The sequence below is a fragment of the Hypomesus nipponensis genome, chromosome 25 (genome assembly GCF_054491055.1).
Source record: "Hypomesus nipponensis isolate SF chromosome 25, ASM5449105v1, whole genome shotgun sequence".
NCBI classification, from domain to species: domain Eukaryota; kingdom Metazoa; phylum Chordata; class Actinopteri; order Osmeriformes; family Osmeridae; genus Hypomesus; species Hypomesus nipponensis.
In genome coordinates, this window is record NC_140385.1 from 11,649,969 (window position 1) to 11,669,647 (window position 19,679).

Genomic DNA, 19,679 nt, shown 5'->3' on the forward strand with positions numbered 1-19,679 from the left:
ATCATGGCTGAACAATGGCTAAAGTATTGTGTAGGAAACTAAGAACATATCCCTTATAGCCATTTTACTGTTATAATTAAAACGTTTCTAAACTGTTTTATTGCTGTGATACATATTGATGTGAATCACGTTAAAGCAACAATAAACTAATAGCACAGAACTGTGGATTTCTGTAAAAACTATTTGCTGTTGTATCGTGACCAGTTTGCAAAGGACTTTTAACTAACCGATTTGTTTTCTGCATTTTTGTAGATAAAACGAGATCAGACTGTCCGTCAAACCGTAGCCTACCACCTTCCATCTCTCCACCAGAGCGAGAGTTGGGTTGGTACTGTCATTTGATTCTTTTCCTGTTGGAAAAAAAGTTACTAAACCCCACCCTCTTCTCTGACTGTGTGCACAGACGTAGAGTAGTTCGAGATTTGGACGAGGGAACACAGCTAACAAACAGGGACGTAACTGATTACAATGGAGATATCATTGCACTTTTTGGATATCGGATATAACAACGAGCTTTTCCAAGCTCGGCAATAAAATCCGGTTACGGACCATGAATGGCACTATCCAAAGTGCGTTTCTCTTAAAAATTAGCTTAAGTAGGTTTGTTTAGCCCTTCCTGTTAGTAAGTCGTCGGATACAAAATTATTGTTGGCTTATAGACAGCTTACAGAAGATATGGTGTATTACAGAACGACAGAGCAAATATGGATACAGTTGCGCAAACGGATGTAGACTTTATTGACATAGCGCAAAAACGTTTCGGATTAGACATTATTCGAGTAGGCTAGTGGATTTTGGGCGAGTTGGTCAGCTTTGAAACTTGTCGTAAAGCACGGGTTAGCAGGACTGAATGCTCCTTTCCTGCTATTCTTCTCCACTCCTCAGCGCTTCCTGCTTATGGTGGCCACTGCACTTAATGGCTAAAAATACAAAGAAACTCAAAATGGACAACGAAATGGACATGGGACCTTGCATTGGAGCTGTAATTCCCCAAAGTTCTGGGTAGGCTATTGTATAGCACCTGTTGATAATTGCACGACACATCCACACAGGCGACTGTCAGCTTTGTCCTTTGAGAATATCAGTAGGCTATTAAGTCTCAGTCCATCATGTGAAGTGTACTTCTGTGAGTTGTAGTCCTAAATACATTTAATATATGGTCAAACGTGCGTGTAAACTGCACACCATACCAGTTGGAAAACAACCTGCTTAGAGACAACTTAACTTTGGGACACACTGCAGACTTGGTCATATTCGTATCGTTTTATCTATCCATGTCGATACGAAAGAAAGACCCTTTTTATTATGCAATCTTTGACTATATGTTTGTAGCCTCATTGTTGGCGCGGCCTTTGGACAAATTTCGCTGGTACCCGATGAACCAACTGGAAAGACAGAACAGGGAGAGAGGCGCAGTCCAGTACTTTATTTTCAAATCTCTAGACTACCGAATCAGACGTTGTCTAAACATCTGCTTGAGGCTCCATGGAGCCGCTGAAGAACATTTTTAGTCGTGGCCCACTGTCAAACTGGAAAAGTTTGGAACAATCACAAAAAGGGAACTTCACCAATCCTGTGTGGACAGCGCTATTCGATTATGAAGCGGCCGGGAAAGATGAGCTCACCTTGCGCAAAGGTGACCTCGTAGAGGTTCTGTCGCTGGACTCTGAAATCTCTGGAGATGAGGGCTGGTGGGCGGGGAAGGTAAATAACAAAGTAGGCATATTTCCCTCGAACTACGTGTCTTTCAAGCCAAGTGGATATGGGAAACTACAAAGCGGTGCGGTGGTCGGGGAGCTGGGCCCAGCAGTGGGAGTGAGAGAGTTTGATCCAGAGGCCGTCGATTTTAGGGAACTAAGCCTTGAGGAGGTCATTGGAGTCGGTGGGTTTGGCAAGGTGTATCGCGGTACATGGAGAGGTGGTTTAGTGGCAGTGAAAGCGGCCCGACAAGACCCAGACGAAGACATCAGCGTGACAGCCCAAAACGTGCGTCAGGAGGCGCGATTGTTTGCTATGCTCACTCACCCAAACATCATCGCTCTCAAAGGAGTCTGTCTGCAGGAACCAAACCTATGTCTTATTATGGAATACGCATCTGGTGGGCCACTCAGCCGGGCCCTGGCAGGCCGCCGCATCCCGCCGCACGTCTTGGTAAACTGGGCCGTACAAATAGCGAGGGGTATGCTCTACCTGCACACCGAGGCCATAGTCCCAGTCATCCACAGGGACCTCAAATCGAACAACAGTAAGTCCACCTATCAATAGTTGATTTTAACAAGCTTTCTATGTGTATGATGTGTTTATAAACTTGGAGTCTGGCGAAGGCTTTAATAAACCTGTCATAAGGGCTGGTATCAATCTCCAGGTAACACAGAATTCCCTAAAAATTCCCTCAATATATTTGTGACTTGGATTGAATCATAATTCTTTGCTGGAGACTGAGGTGAGGGATGCCAGGCCATAGATTATTCTCTGTCTTTGACAATAATGGTCGAATGGTTGTCTCCCTTTCCCGCAAAAATATATACACGCATATATGTGTAGATAAACATATAATAAGGGTTTAATATATTTAGAATTACCCACACAAACTCACCCATCTCATCTTCTCATCTACGTTCAGTTATGGCTCCTCCATCAAAGCAGTGCACTGAGAATCCTTCATTTGATTTTATGCTACGGTCCAAAAATGATCTCAGAAGAACTTTGCCCTTTTTGTTTCCATCTGGACTTCCAACAAGCTTGAGAAATTTTATTATACATTTGGAAGAGCGTCTTCCTCTGTTTTGGCTTACATTGCATCACACCATAACGGTATCATGTGATGGAGGGTGGGAGAGGTTGCACTGGACACACAGTCAGTGCACTTTAGGAAGTTGTGAAAGCCTGGTGAGGGTTTCTTCTTTATAAAACATAGCCTGGTTTATAAATCTTGCCTGGTAATCAAAGGTCAAGTATTCTAGTGGATTTATAGCTTACCATTCCAACATCATCTCACACAACTCACATTTTGGACAACTTTGGATACACAGAAGTAAAAAAATAATGATACAAATGAACATGGGTAGAATTTGGGGTTGTAATGCTAGACACATTGACCCAAACAACTTCTTTCGACCACAGTAGGCAGATACTATAAAATAATGTATAGAACCTTTAGGTCTTGCACCATGACAAATCCTACTACATCAGCCAAACCCCAAAACCTCTCAAATTCACAAGAGTCAAAACCCTTATTGTTATATTACTATGACAAAAAATCACAGAAAAATGTAAACTCAAATCGTTAAAAGATTGTTGTTTTGATTCCTTCAACGTGATCAAGATCACCAAGTACGACCACTTTCATCTTGGCTAATCCTGTACTTTATGCTGAACAATCCACTTCCATGCACGCGCGCACACACACTCAAACACGCGCACACACTAAAGGGAATTTAGACCCTAATGGAGGTTATGAACTTCTCCAGGTATGTAGGTTGCCAAGTACACACACAGCCATAAGTAGGTCATTCTCCTCATAGCTTCACTTTTAGTTTTCAAGTCTATCCTAATGGTCAGGACCTTGCAGAGATAGACAGAACGGGAATATCTATTGGGTTCACTCCCCATTGTCCAAAGTTCACTTAGAAGATGGAAGATGTGCGTCCTTGTAAAGGATTCACAACTCCTGAACAGCTGGTTGCACTACATCTTTCTATAATGGTTCTTTCTCTTAAACACCCCTCCCTCACCCACCCCAAGCTTCTCACACATACACATCTAGGGTTCGGTATCATTTGGGTTTTTACGGTACCGAGGCCACATTGATACTTTTAAAATGAATTCGGTGTCTGAACCGATACAAACAAACAAAACAAAGAGCCACGGTAGATTACATTTAAAAAGGTTTTTTATTGAGAAAAAAAATTACTGTTGTCTGCCATGTCTTCTTCGACGTTCCGACTTGCATTCACGTGAACTTTCTCAGTCAGGAAATCAACTTTCCGATTATTCTGATACCACACGAATGCAGTATAATTTACCTAGCGATCATGTGCACTGATGATGCTTCTACGAGCACCAGAGGGCAAATATTGAAATCGATAGCTCAGGAATTGTGGCACCAAAATGAGGCACCGAAATCTGCGTTCTGATTCAGTCCGGTACATACCGGTTAAATGGGTAGCCAAGGGTTTCGGTACCCAACCCCACACACACCCCTGTTGTGGATTCATTCCTCATAGTTCTCAGAGCCGACCCAGAGTGGCCAGTGGAGCGGAAGAAAACCTGTTGTACAAAGAAAAACCTTTTTTATTTATTTTTTAAATATAGGGCTTGGATACGGAATGGGGCAACCAAACACAATCCTTCTCTCTGTTACTGCAAGATCATATCTCTTCTCCTCCTCCTGCCTCTTGTTTTCTCATTCTTTTCCAAATCTTTGTCCCAGGCCTGCCACTGCACGTATCTGGAAGCTTTGTTGTGCCAGTGAGCAATATCCTGTCCCCCCCCCCCCCCCCCTCTCTCTCTCTCTCTCTCTCTCTCTCTCTCTCTCTCTCTCTCTCTCTCTCTCTCATGCTTTTTAAGAGGGAGGTTCATCTCATCCATAGTGCTGAGTCTGAAAAGACAGTCTGTGTTGTTCTCACGAAGAACAGTCTTCTTCAGCGCTAGGCACTAGCAGCTGTTCAGTTAGATTGGAGGCACCCCTCCAGGAGGTCAGGGGAAGGTATAAAGGGGGCACGAGGTATTTGGGAAGACGGCCATGTTTTACTCGCTGAACGAATGAATGGATGGACAAGGCGATCTATGAAAGGCACTTTTCTCTTCAGCCACAGGCTCAAGCTTGTATAAGACGTAAGACACAAAGGTATCGAATAAAATGGATTTCGCAGACAAGTTCACTTAATGACATTTAAGTATGACCTCCACGGCCTGTGCAGGCACCTTGGTGAAGCGTGTCAGAGTAACGTGTCTGAAGATTGGGGAGTGAACGTGCGAGGAGAAAGATGTATGCTACATTCACATGAAATAATATTCTCAATGTTAGTGGAGACCAACATCAGAGGGGATTGTAATATTCAATCAGAATTTCTGGTGAACGTCTACTCCTTCACAGTCTCTAAGGAGAGCTGCCTAACTTTGTTGTAGTTACAAGTCAGTGGAGCATACTGGCTCAGTGGCCTGTTTGGAAGATGCCGATTAAACAGGATCATTGAAGAAAGTGCACACAGAGAGCAAGGCCTTGGGTACAAGCCAGAGGCCATCACTGGAATTCCACCTAAAGCAAATGCAGAGCAGGGTAAAAGAGAGAGGAGCCTATTCCTGTAACATTCCCAGTCTTGGTGCACGCACACACACACACACGTGCACACGCACAGACGCCACCAAACTCATTAGCACACACGAGGAAAGTGTGGCTAAGATGTGTTTGCACACATTAGTGCTGATATTGATGTCATGCACATCTACACCCATTCCTATTAGTGCATAGGGCGACTCAAATGAGCTGACAAATGGATGCTGTTTCCTCATCAACAAACGCTGCATTTTGACGCCACCACCACCGCCTCACAGCACACATGCTATAGTTAGAAGCCATATAAATGTGCCAAGCTAAGCATTGGTGGAGTCAAACTGGCACGTCTTTTTAAAGGGACACCCCAGTTAGATTTTGGATCAACAATTTTTTCTTCCCTTCCAAGACTAGAAGGACAGAATGGACAAGCATCTGATACACTCCTTCCACCAGCATGTTTTCATTCAGTGCCCCCAGCACCCCACTAGAAGCCAACTGAAAACATCCCCTGTGCGAAGCTCAGCTCAGCTCACTGCTCACACACACTCTCGTTCTCACACACATCAACATTCCCAAGTTCAGTGACGGGAATTATGAGGTCAGTTTAGACATTGGGCCCACAGGGTTGGCATGTGAGGTATTTAGTTAAGGAAATAAGGGCATTTTAAGCTTGATACGGTCTCAGTGTTAGATTTCCTATTCTGTAACAAGGTTGTAATAGTTAAGCATTAGTGGAAAACAGTATGATGATAAAGATTTTATGAGCTAGTCATAACTTAAGCTTGTCATAACTTAATCTTAAATACATTCAAATGTTGTTAGAGATAACCAATGAAGGATGTCATTGTAATATTTTTTATCAGTAGTTTGTCAGTATCTTTCTGGCGTTAGTAAAGTAAATGGGTCAAGTAATTGTTCAGATGACTAATACACTGAAATGTGCTCATTTATCAGACATAAAACATATTACACAAACAAGGCTATAACACTTGGCCTTGCGTGATTAGAAAAAATGTGAATCTAGTAAAAAATAATTGTAGGGCTTGTATAATTGTAATGACACAGCTTTTTTTATTCCAACAATGAATTAATTTAACGATGACAAATTGTCTATCACACTCTGTCCAACGGAAGGGCAGGAATTCCTCCCTACTTTCCCTGCCCTGTCTTCAAACCAGAGTGAACCCAAGTATGTGCTCCCAGTGTCATTGGGTCTCTCTGGCAGTGTGTGATAAGATTTAGGGATGCAACAGGGCCCTGTTGTGCCCTTTCTCGTTGTTTTGGAAATTGCAGACAGATGCCACCCTGAGATCCCGGGTTTAGATTGGAAAGAAAGAGCAGGTGGGACTGATCCCGCCCATGGGATTCTCACACACTGCCGGCACTTTGCTACAGAATGGGCAGTTCGAAGACCCACAAAATGAAACGGACAGACTTGACTTGAACGCTTGCCTACGTGGCCTTGTTCGTGGTTGCACACACGCACGCACGCACGCACACACACACAGAGCTTAGAAAGACTGTAGCTGCAGAATGTGCGGTGTGCGAAGCAGATCAGGCTGGGGTGGAACAAAGGAACTCCAGGGGATGTGGAGAGAGGGAAAAACCAGACACTGTAAGGTCAACCCTCACAGGAAGTGGAGGTTTCTAGAATCCACGGATAAATCTGTTCCAGTGAGGCTTGGCCCTGGTCTGCACACTCAAAAGGCGTTTCTCAATGCAAATTTGCAACAAAAGTTTGTATGAATAAAAGGGGGATTGGCTGATTGTTTCACTAGAGTTTCAGTAGAGAGCCCATTGGGTTTGTTTGCTTGTGTTTCGGATGTGTGTGCCCTGTTATGTTAAATCGTAAAGTTGCGGACTGTAGAGTCCAGGTTGTGACCGGTTTCACAGAATTGTGAATGCCCCTGACCAGTCACATGGTACTCGTGTGGTCAGTCCTGTATTTTCGACAGTGAATCATCATTGTAGATCTATTTTATACTCTGAAACAGATCCTAAACTTGATCGCAGATTGATAAATATAGATGAAATATGGCACCAGCATGTGTTCACAGCTCTATATAAAGTTTTATTGTAATACCCATACGTGTTTAGCCACCCAGCATCCGTCATTGTCCTGTAAATCCCCATGGGTTCACCTCTGTGGAACCTCAGAACTGTGTTTCCCAGCATAGCGAGCTAATGGAGGTTAAACTTCAACCGTTGATGGTCAGAGCAAGGCAGTTTTGGATGGGAGTCCTGGTTAATAGGTGACTGGTCTCAGTCGTGTCCTGTGTTTTACCTGGTGATAACTACTTCCCCGAAGGGAATCATTAATGTTGTTCCCCAGTAGGTAGAAAGAGAGAGACCACGAGTTACACCAAGCCTGTCCCCTGCAGTGCTTGGACAATGCCGTGCTAGACTGTAGGCACATAACATGGAATACATTGTGCCCAGTTTCAGCTATAAAGGCGCCTTCACCATAGTTATAACAGAAGCTTTAAACAGGATTTGTGATGCAGTGTATGGCTGCAGTAAAGCTTAGTCTTGTGATAACTGATATTTCTCCATCATGTTACTCTTTGCTGCTCTTCTCACTATTGCTCTATATAGTTCTCTCTCTCTCTCTCTCTCTCTGACTCTCTCTCTCTCTGACTCTCTCTATCTCTGACTCTCTCTCTCTCTCTGACTCTCTCTCTCTCTTTCTCTCTCTGACTTTCTCTCTCTCGCGCGCGCGCGCTCTCTCTCTCGCGCTCTCTCTCTCGCGCTCTCTCTCTCTCTCTGACTCTCTCTCTCTCTCTCTCTCTCTGACTCTCTCTCTCTCTCGGACTCTCTCTCTCTCTCTCTGACTCTCTCTCTCTCTCTCACTCTTTCTCTGACTCTCTCTCTTTTCTCTCTCTCTCTCTGACTCTCTCTCTCTCTCTCTCTGACTCTCTCTCTGACTCTCTCTCTCTCTCTCTGACTCTCTCTCTCTCTGACTCTCTTTCTCTCTCTCTGACTCTCTCTCTGACTCTCTCTCTCTCTCTCACTCTCTCTCTCTCTCTCTCTCTCTCTCTCTCTCTCTCTCTCTCTCTCTGTGACTCTCTCTGTCTCTTTCTCTGTCAGAGCCAGAGGTTGCCAGACTGTCTGTCAGCCTCTGGCCTCGTCCCCCGGGGGACAAAGCTCCCGTTCTTCCCGGGGAAAGCCCCCACCCTTGCCGGAATTCTCCCCTCGCCTACGGGCCCATAGAAGGGCCGGCCCATATACAAACAGGAGGGGAAGGGGAGAAGAGGATGGAGGCGGAGAGAGAGCGCGAGACAGAGGTAGAGTTATAGATAAAGGAGTTAAGGTTGGTGGGTAGGGAGAGAGAGTGAGAGGGTTGGGTTTCAATAAAAAGTTTCATCTCGCTACTATCATTTAGTTTCAATACCTTACGCCTGTTGGTTGACAAAGCACGTTCACCACCGGATTCTGCGGAACCGCTCGACTTCCTTGTAACGTCCTATTGAGAAATGCCAAGCTGTATATTTTCCCAGCGCATTTCCCAACATCAAGTTTTGAAAGTGAGGCACACAAAGGTATTCATGCATGGTGAAGCAGTACCATAGCCACTCATGCCCAAAACAGCCAGTCAGCAAGCATGGCCACGGCCAGGCCCCACAGCAAATACATATCTAGGTCGCTCCTGTGAGACTCATTTCTGTAACTGAAACACTTTTGTTTGTGAACAACAAACAATGCCAAACAGAGTCCTGTTGCCATGGAGACCGGGTGGTGTGTTTCTTTCGCTGGCATTGTTCATTTGCCCCGGGTCAGGAAGGCTGTCTGGGCCCAACCAGCTCCAACCTGGATCCAACATGATCTCAAATGGATGTGGCATATAAAACGTACCTCGTCACTGTGTAAAAGTCTTCTCTAAAACTAGTTGTGAGAAAAGGATAGGTGGCAAAGGGACAGGGGGAGGAGGAAAAGGAGGGTAAAAAAAGTCTGAGCCAAGAATACATCTCTGCTTTAGCACAGGAAGTGGAAGAAAAATGTTGCATGTGTGCTTACACGGCGCAAACCCTTTGTCTGTGTGTGTGTCTCAGAAAGCACTGCTTGTGTGAGCTGGAACACAAGTTATTGCAAGTCATCCGAGCAACCTCACACGCACAACTGACACGATACCTATTGGGTAATCAGATGCTTAAAAATCACCAATTCTTTCACCGGGGGGCACCAATTGGCTCATCCGTCCACCCATATCCCACAATTCTCTCTGGGAGACCCTATCAGCAGCCAAGAGCGCGTGACCCCCTTTGATCCTTGTTTTCTAAAAATAGAAATCTGCTTAGTGTGCACAATGTGCAATGGTTCCACTGCACCTTCTCTGTTTTGAGGAAGGACTGGAGCTGGCAGGCGTCACTTCCTGCTTGTGAGGTCACAGAAGCAGTGCAACAGGAAATGGGGCTTATTGCCTGATCTTGTTTTTAATGACCCTTAAAAGAGGCTTGACCAGCAAACCAGCCAAATACTGTAAATGGGATTATATGCTGCGGTTCTTATCCCCTTACGGACGTTTTTACGGGAAACAAAGGTTAAAGGTCGGAATCTTGAAATGACGTGTCAACATTCAGGCCATCTCCCTGTGTGGTAGTCTATGGCCACTGCAGCAGTGTGCATGCTCGTGTGTGTGTGAGCAAGTCTGTATTTGAGTCCATATACTGTATGTGTGTGCATGTTTGCATGCGTGTGTGTGTGTGTGTTTGTAAATGTGTGGAGTCCTTAAAAAATATGGCAGAACTGCAGAAAGTGTGGAGGACTATGAGTCTTTTCCCCCAGTACCCCACACATACCCTTTCAAGCCAGACAACACGACCTATTGTGGTGCATTCCTTTTTGGGATGTCAAGGAGGGACAACTGATAGTAACAGACTACCGTATGTGTGCTCTAACAGAGCGGGGAGGGGTCTGGGGTTGTGGGGGGGGTGGGCTCTTTGAAGGAGAAGACAGAGGGACAAACAGAATGAGAGAGTTCGACTGTTTGTGTGTGTGTGTGTGTGTGAGTGAGAGTCTGAGAGAGTCTGAGAGAGTCTGAGAGAGTGTGAGAGAGTCTGAGAGAGTCTGAGAGAGTGTGAGAGAGTGTGAGAGAGTGTGAGAGAGTCTGAGAGAGTCTGAGAGAGTCTGAGAGAGTGTGAGAGAGTCTGAGAGAGTCTGAGAGAGTCTGAGAGAGTCTGAGAGAGTCTGAGAGAGTGTGAGAGAGTGTGAGAGAGTCTGAGAGAGTCTGAGAGAGAGTGTGAGAGTCTGAGAGAGTCTGAGAGAGTCTGAGAGAGTCTGAGAGAGTCTGAGAGAGAGTGTGAGAGTCTGAGAGAGTCTGAGAGAGTCTGAGAGTCTGAGAGAGTCTGAGAGAGTCTGAGAGAGTCTGAGAGAGTCTGAGAGAGTCTGAGAGAGTCTGAGAGAGTCTGAGAGAGAGAACATCTGAGTATGTGAATGTGACAGAGCTGGAGGACAAGACAACAGTGGCCGAGAGTGATAAAAGAGACAGCACCAAAGTGACTGGAAATATCCGGAGACTTCCCTATAATAACTCACTCCATCCATCTGCATACATTTGGTGCCAGTTTGAGCCCCATGGTTATAGTATGCGGTGCAGAATTACTCCAGTTTGTCTGCTCATTGACTTGTGTTACAGTTATACTTTTCGCAGAAATGTGTATTTAAGGGACATGCAGAGGGGGATTTGAACCGGCAACCTCCAGCTCTGCTGTCAGTCTAGTTTTCCTTTTTTAACAACCACACAGCTATTCTGGTGTCATAATTACGGTTGGTCAACGTTTTGTTGCCATTTGTCTTTTTGAAGTGTTTGATGTCTGGAGAACAAGCTGTTCTTGCACACATTTGGGGTGAGAGCCTATGGGGTGAGTTGAGCCTTCACTCCGACTGTGACTTGAGGCTGACATGTTGAACATGCGTGGAATCAGGAAGCCCTTATGGTGACCTGCGGGCAGAAAACACACACACAGTTCAGTTGTCTTTCCCGTGTATGTGTCTTGCAGGTTTCTTTCGGGACTGGTGTGAATCTAGCCAGTCAAAATAAGAAAAGGAGAAGAGGATGTGAAAGGCTTTGTTTGTTGTGTGCGTATGTGTGTGTCTGCATGGGTAAAAAAGGGAGATTTTCATAAAATACTTCTGCAACAGTGCGTCCAAATTACATTTTAATCACGCCACACAATGTAAAAGTTGATGTGTAGTACAAAAAAATAAAAAAATAAAATTGATTTCTTCTTTTCTCTCTCTCTCTCTCTCTCTCTCTCTCTCTCTCTCTCTCTCTCTCTCTCTCTCTCTCTCTCTCTCTCTCTCTCTCTCTCTCTCTCTCTCTCTCTCTCTCTCTCTCTCTGTCACACACTCTCTCTCTCTCTCTGTCTAGTTCTGCTGGCCCAGCCCATAGAAGACGAGAGCATGGAGGGCAAGACGCTGAAGATCACAGACTTTGGCCTGGCCAGAGAGTGGCACAAGACCACCAAGATGAGCACGGCTGGAACCTACGCCTGGATGGCCCCCGAGGTCATCAAGTCTTCCACCTTCTCCAAGGGCAGCGATGTCTGGAGGTGAGCGCGCGCGGGCACGCAATCGTTTCTGGTTAACATGTAAACGTGGGTGTGTTCTCGGCTTGGCAAATGCTATCGGAGAAAGCAGACGGAGGGACAGAGCACGAGGGGACGGAGGGAGAACGGAGAGACGGAGTGGTGAACTTCAGGAGGGGCAGAGCCATGTGACGAAGGGCTTCAAAGGGCTGCTCTGTGCTTTGTGACCGACGTGTGTGCCGCACACTGTCCTATTGTTTGACAGTGTGGAGGGAGCGAGGGAGGCAACACATCAGACCCAACCGAAGCGCTCTATCTGGCTCGGCTGTGTGTGTGTGCAGCCAAAATAGGGCCCTGCGGACTCATGACACAACAGAACGCTCATTTGTCTCTTTCTCTCTCCCTCTCATAATCCTTCCATACCTAAGAATAGGGTTGTTATTATTATTATGATTGTTATTTTTTGGGGGCTGAAGTAATCCTCGTCGGTGTACTCTATGTAAACGGGGGAAGCGGTTCAACTGCTTTGAAAGAAGGCTAATTATGTTCTTCAAAGTATCTTACTTCAATTCATCATGAAGCTAAGATTAAGTGGTGTCTGTGTGTGAGTGTGTATATGTATATGTGATTGTGTATGTATGTGTGTGTGTGTGTGTGTTTGTAATGGTGTATGTGTCCTTGTGTGTGTACGTGAGTGTGCATGTAATTGTGAATGTGTCCTTTGTGTGTGTGTGTATGTGTACTGTGATTATAGGTCTATATAAAAATGCTGTGGGCAGCAGCCCTCTCCACTATCCGACAGGACGTTTAGTCAGGCATGCGTGGAGGTAATTGACAGTGTGGGACATCCAGAGCCACACTTTAAGGATGCACGACGGTTCCGACCTCCTCAGTGTTTGTGTGAATGTGTGTGTGTGTGTGTGTTTACAATGATGTGTCCATGTCTGCAACATTTGATGTCATTGCTTAATGTGAGTAAAAGATCGTGTTTGTGCATGTGTCTGAATGGATGTGAGAACTGTATGTGTGTGTATGTGTGGGAGTATATTTGTCGAAATGACGTGTGATATATAACAATTTTATAATATTATAAATATTTTTAGACAGAATTAATTCGTCATTGTTGACCTATAACTGCATGTAAAGCCGTAGATACACATAATGCACTTCCAGTGTGCTGTATTCTTCTCCAAATACCTTCAAATGACATACAGTATAACCATGACAAAAATGATTCCCCCCATAAGTCATATGAAGTTGTTATGAATAGGACAGAACACGTTAAGATATCCTCAGTGTTTACTCATTATTATGCAAACACCACACTGTAATCATGCACACAGTCATGCACACAGTATCATGCACATTCATGTTCTGCAGAGTGGTGTCAACACGTGTCTGCTGTTTGTCCTTTCTCCACCCCAGCTATGGTGTCCTGCTGTGGGAGCTGCTCACTGGAGAGGTGCCCTACAGGGGGATCGATGGACTAGCGGTGGCCTACGGAGTAGCTGTCAACAAACTCACTCTGCCCATTCCCTCCACCTGCCCAGAACCCTTCGCCCAGCTCATGGCAGGTAAGACCTGTGTGTGTGTGTGTGTGTGTGTGGTTCTTTTTGACGACACCATTTTGTTTTCTTGCAACTTTGTTTCAGTAATGTGTGATATATTTAGGTTACTAAATGCTAAATATGAATACATTTGACATTTGATTTGATTGTTTTTGCACATAACTACTTATTTTAAACAGACTCATACATCAAGTTAATAACTTTGGGTGTATATTGTTACTATGGCATGCTGTAACTGAATAACTAACTAGACTACTACTAGACTTCTACTAACTAGACTACTATGTAAATAACAAAGCAACAGAATTGACATTTGAATAAAAGGTAAATATTACAGTTTGACTGAAACCATCATACTGTTGGTAGCCGGATTGTGGATATACCCCTTTCAACAAAGAATCCAAAATGACAATGAAACTTGGGAAAGGTCTAACTCTGGAGTGAATTTCAACCTTAGTAGGGGATTTCCTGGAACAGTAATGTTGGGGTTTTCCTTTAATGATACACACACATATGGCCTTGTTACCACACACAACCCTCCCTATGATATGTCTGAGTACTACACGTCACAAATGACTCTGAAGATAAAACCCAATGCGGCAAACACTGCTGGGATTTACTGTCAAAGGTTAAAAATGACACGTTTGCAATGATTTGTCAGAATCAACACCAAGACTTTAGAAGTGCTTGAATAGGCCTACTTATGCAGTGGTCTGACTCAAAACAGAGGTTTCAGTGTTTAGTTACTTTTTAATGAGAGAAATGGAACTCAAATGTGAATTTCACGCACTAGACTACATGATCATTTAAATCTGAAAAACTCGCCCGTGAGCTGGGGAAATAATTCTGAGTTAGTGTTTCTTTTGAAGCTTTTCACCGAGCTTAACTCACATGAAGCACCGGGTTTTGCCTTTCATGTTTTTTTTTCAGTTTTTCATTTTTGGTTGGTGATAATACTAATGAGCTTGACAATAAACACTGCATTGGCTTCTCTGGAGTCGTTTTGGGAGGTAGTGAGATCCATGGCAAAACAGTGATGCAGCAAAAGCCTTCTTTGGGATGAACATAAACTCCCACAGGTGCAGTTGCACTTTCTGTAATAACCATAATTGTGCTTACATAAGTAGCTGATTAAACAACAGCTTTGTGAAATGCTAATGTTATACACCACCAAAATGCAAGAATGACCTGATGTCAGAATAGAGAAAGTTTCTCTTCAGCTTTTTGGAAGAATCAAAGAAAAATTTGGAGCAAAACACTTAATAATATGTAATTACAGTAAACATAATCAATGAAAACAAATGCCTACAATTCCAGACTTTCAAAAGTGGAGTATGTGTTGCAATAGTAAGGATCTAAAGTTTTTTTAATTGATTTAACAATGGCCTGTGTTTGTTTTTTCGACCTTGTCCAAAAAGATACGTTCATCTAACGTGTGAACAAATATAAGCAACATAAAATCTTTAGGTGTGTGTGTATTGATAAGGTTTGTGTTGTACACAGGGCTTGAAATGAACTTTTTCACGTGGTAAGACTGGTGCTCCCAACTTTAAGTTAGGAGCACCAGCAAAAGTTTTGGAGCACTGTCTTTTCAGCTCTTATAACTTTTAGCGTTGGTTAGTTCCCTGTCATGTGACAACGGTGCGCAGTGACACAGAGTGATTGACAGCTGATTTGACAGCTGATTTGAACCAATCGAAAATCTTCAAGAACATAAAGATGAAGTTGAACTGTTTATGTCATGTTGGATTGAACAGCAGACCGGTCACTGTATCTCACAGCCGGCACATACTGTGCAGTAGGCTAATCAGCGAGCGTTTTGTGAAGAACGGTCGCACCATAGTGATTATCACTCGCACAAGTGCTCCCAAATATATTTTGAGGTTGAACAGATCCAATTTGGGGAGCATATGCAACCAAAACGGTGGCAATGTCAATACCCCGTGTACACAAGTTGTGTTTGTTGCACATGAAGTGTGTGTGTCTCCCTGCAGAGTGCTGGGACCAGGACCCCCATCGGCGGCCCGACTTTGCCTCCATCCTGTCCCAGCTGACGGCCCTGGAGCAGCAGGTGATGGAGGACATGCCCCAGGACTCCTTCCACTCCCTCCAGGAGGACTGGAAGCTGGAGATCCAGGACATGTTCGATGAGCTCCGGGCCAAGGAGAAGGTGCGTGCGCGTGGCTGGGTGTGTTTGTCCACAGGCACGGGCGAGTGTGAATCCTGGTCTCTGGATGTGTGCCGGTGGTGTGGGCTGGGGCATCCAGTTCTTCGTTAGTCCGTCTGTCCGTTCCATCCATCCCTCCATCCATCCAACAAAATCATAAACGATCCGCCGTACACGTCATCAGCGACATGCAGCATGAACGTGAATCCCGTGACATGACACCCCCCCCCACCTTCCCCCAGGAGCTGCGCTGTCGGGAGGAGGAGCTGAAGCGGGCCGCGCTGGAGCAGAAGTCCCACGAGGAGTTCCTGCGGCAGCGCGAGCAGCAGCTGGCCCAGTGGGAGCAGGACGTGTTTGAGCGCGAGCTCAGCCTGCTCATCCTCCACATGAACCAGGAGAAGCCCAACGTCAAGAAGCGCAAGGGCACGTTCAAGAAGCACAAGCTCAAGGGCAAGAACGGCGAGAAGATCAGCATGCCGCAAGGTGGGGGGGGAGAGCGATGCGGCGGGGGGGGGGGGGGCAGTTGTGAAGCGTCTGGACGTGCCCCGTGCGCTGTTGCGTTTCAGTGTGACGGTGGCGTTTCAAGGGGGTTCCAGTGCCGTTTTAAGTGGATCGGGCTTCTCTGACCTGTTTAACATGCCTGTTTGAGAATGATAAAAGTCACTGATAAGGGGAGGGATGACAATACATTTTTCAAAAGTAACTTGCACGTCAGCAACTGTGTTGTGCTGTGTTGCAATATGCTTTCCCAAACTGTACACTCACCATTCCTCATGAGGCATTTCACCACTGCAGACAGATATACTTTATCCAGGAGCAGGCACAAGTACTCCTTGTGTGTGTATGTTTGTGTGTGTGTGTGTGTCTGGGTTTGTGTATGGGTCTGTCTGTTAGTCTGTGTGTGTGCATGTGTGTTTAGCTGTGTGTGTGTGTGTGGTGGTGTGGTCAGGCGTTTCCCAGCAGCAGGGTTGTGATTTGGTGGGGGGTTGATGAGAGGGAGATGGAGACGACCACGCCTGTGTGGGCTTCTTGTCTCTCCTGGCTGCTGGCTGGCGTGACCTATCCCTCCCTCCCCTTCCATCTCTCCTTCTCTCTCTCCTTTTCTCTTTTATTCTCTCACGCCCTTTCTCTTTCCTTCTCTCTCTTCCTTTCCCTTTCCCTCCCCCTCTCTCTCTCTCTCTCTCTCTCTCTCTTGCCTTTCTCTTTCCATTTCTCTCTCTCCCTTCCCTTCCACCTCTCTCTCTCCTTATTTCTTTCCATCTCTCTCCCTTTCTCTCCCTCTCTCTTTCCATCTTTCTCTCCAACTCCCCCTCTCCTTCCATCTCTCTCTTCCTCTTTCCCTTTCTCTCTCTTTTGTCATCTCTATCTCTCTCTCCCTCTCCCTCTCTTTCCTTCTCTTTCCTTCTCTTTCCATTTCTCCGTGTCTCTCTCTGTCTCACACTCTCTCATCCTCACACTCGCAGGCACTCTCTTTTGCTCCCTCTCTCTCCTTCCTTTCTCTTCCTGTTTTACTTTGCTCTCGTCGTGCTTTTCCATCACTGTCCAGCTCAGGCTATAGCTCAGGGCTGCGCCTTTCCTAGTTCCTCCCAACAGCATCTACTGAAGCTGTGCTTCATGCTAACACTTCTATTCGAGTGGCATCATAGAAGGAAGAAGCCCAAACCACATGAAAGATCTTCTCATGAAAGTTCTTTTCAAGGGAGACACTCCCAGATAACCCCCCCCCCCCCCTTTCAAAATAAGGGTACGAGTCCAAGCATATGTTGAATTTCAATCCTTTGCTCATGTGATTGTGATTTTTGTCCACAAGATACCTCTGCCATCTAGTGTGTGTGTGTGTGTGTGTGTGTGTCCTACAGACTTTATTCACAAGATCACAGTGCAGGCGTCTCCTGGCCTGGAGAAAAGAAGGAATTCTCCAGATCTGGGTTCCGGAACCTCCCCTTCCATTGGCCCACGCTTCCGAGCAATCCAACGTAAGTGTAGGCTTCTGTCTTCACACAAGCACACAAACACACATAGAATTGAAATAGTATCCATGGTAACATGCACAAACTCATAAACATTCAAATCACACACACTCATACTCCCCCCCCCCCCCCCCACACACACACACACATGCACACACACATACAAACCTCCCACACCTCAAGCTCTGTCCCTCTCTCTCTTTTCATCCCCTTTCGTCCACCCACTCTTAAACTCTCCCATCGCGCTTTTAGTTTCACACACGCCCTTTTGCAACAATAGTTTGTTTCAGACTTCAGACTTCCTTTTGTTATAACAGAGCTGCAATTTATTTTCCAACCCTTGACATGCACCTGTAGTTTGTCGTTTGAACCAGCTAGGGGAGTCCTTGCTCTAGGCTTTGCCCCTGACGCTGAAAAAAACCTTCCCCATTCAGCTTCTCGCTGAATTAGACAGAAGTAAATGGATATTCATTAGGCTCCATGTTTCAGTCCTGAGTAAAAAAAATTGTCTACTGAAGTGATTTACAGCAGTGTTCGTCCCAACATTGAGACAAATGTAAGTCAGCAGTTTCCCTTTCGGGGCAAATCCACCCCATAAGGCACACCTTGCAAAATCTTGCATTTCCATGTCTCCCCCCCCCGTACAAGAGAGAGCGGAAACATCTCCAAGAAGAATCAGTTCCCGTAATATTGCGGCAACTTTTAAAAGCACAATCTGTGGTGAGATGTTTAGCTGTATAAGTGGTTTTCCAAATCCAAAACATCTGTTTGGCTTATTTATTCATTAAAAAGTGGATTGAATTCGGGGCTGGGTAATGTGTCTTGTTAATGTTGATTTCCGAGGGCTTCAGACCGACTGTCATTAAAATGTATTTCCCTATTAAGGAGACATCTGTTGTTTCCCTGTCATAGCAAACTGTCGCAGACTATGACTTATTGAACCCTAAAGCCATATGGGGTGGAATTTTGTTAGTATAATCACATCTTTAGCATCTATTTGCTTTAGTCCCTAGAGGTAGCTGCCTGTCTGCAATGTGAACGTGTGTGTTTGTGTGAGAGAGAGACACTGACATCAGCCTTGTGGCACTTTTCCTTCTGGAACAATCTTTTGGGATTCCATGGTGTGTACTGTATATGTATGATATTACGCAGAGTGTGTGTGTGTGTGTACCTGTAATAAATGGCTGCCGGCGCTGTTGAGATTTGGGCCAGGATGGTTTAACATTCGCACATTTTCTCAGACGCACAACGGTTCATGGCTGTTTGTATGAGGGGCTGAAAACCTTAAAGTGTGTCAGCACCAGGTGAATGCTCACACACACACACCTTTTCACCTTTCATTCCCTCCTCTGTCTCTCTTTCTCCGTCCACACACCTGGGCTCCTCTCGTCCATACTTTGTTCACCTCAAGACAACAGTGGGAGGATAAAGTACAGGAGACCCCTGTTGCCACTCTGTGGCACCATCATTGCTGTGTATGGGAATGGGAATTGCCTGACCTAGTAATTGTCCGTCGGTGAACTGAATATAGTGTGTGTATATGTATGAAATGACAGCGCTTTCCCTTTATTCTCTCCCTTTCCCCCTCTCTCCCTCCCTCCCCTTCCTCTCTCCTTCTCTCTCAATCCGAACGATGCGAACCCCCTTCTTGCCTCTCGAATTCCCATCTGTCTTCCTCTCCTTCCTTCTTCTCTCCAGTCAGTCCCAGTGAGAACAGCAGGGCATTTGGTCTGAGCTCCATGTGGCCCCTGGAGGCCCCGCCCACAAAGCAGGCCAATGGGGACCTGAGGCTGGGCCCCCACTGGAGGCCCCAGAGCCCCAAGAGCCCCAAGAGCCCCAAAGTGCTTCGCCTGAGTCCCCAGGAAAGCAGGTATTTAGCCACATCATCATAAACGCTGGCAGCCCATGTCACTTCTGAAGCACCGCGGTTTCTTAAGAGATCATTCTAGTTGGAGCCATACTCTAAATGAGGCTCCTGTTGCTGTTAACACCTTTATAGCTTGGATACGTCAAAGGCAAAGGTTGAAAAGATGTCCAGACATGTGTTGAGGCAGTTGAAACAAAGCTTTGTTCACTTGAATACAAGAAACATTTACATTTGTGTCTGACAGAGAGCTTTAGAAGTTTGTTTCTGTCACTTTCTTTAGTCTTTTGTTGACCCAAGCTACCAGC

General features: G+C 45.4%; 1 protein-coding gene across 1 annotated transcript in view; it reads left to right on the forward strand.

Annotated features, from left to right (window-relative positions):
- Positions 1-385: 385 nt before the first annotated feature.
- LOC146222326 (mitogen-activated protein kinase kinase kinase 11) overlaps positions 386-19,679 on the forward strand; it is a 29,000-nt gene continuing 9,706 nt past the window's right edge. The window contains exons 1-7 of the mRNA XM_084691403.1: positions 386-2,245; positions 11,646-11,826; positions 13,228-13,376; positions 15,365-15,540; positions 15,780-16,020; positions 17,397-17,513; positions 19,206-19,377. Coding sequence (XP_084547529.1) covers positions 1,486-2,245; positions 11,646-11,826; positions 13,228-13,376; positions 15,365-15,540; positions 15,780-16,020; positions 17,397-17,513; positions 19,206-19,377 — 1,796 coding nt within the window. The 5' untranslated portion in view covers positions 386-1,485. The remainder of the gene's footprint in view (positions 2,246-11,645; positions 11,827-13,227; positions 13,377-15,364; positions 15,541-15,779; positions 16,021-17,396; positions 17,514-19,205; positions 19,378-19,679) is intronic.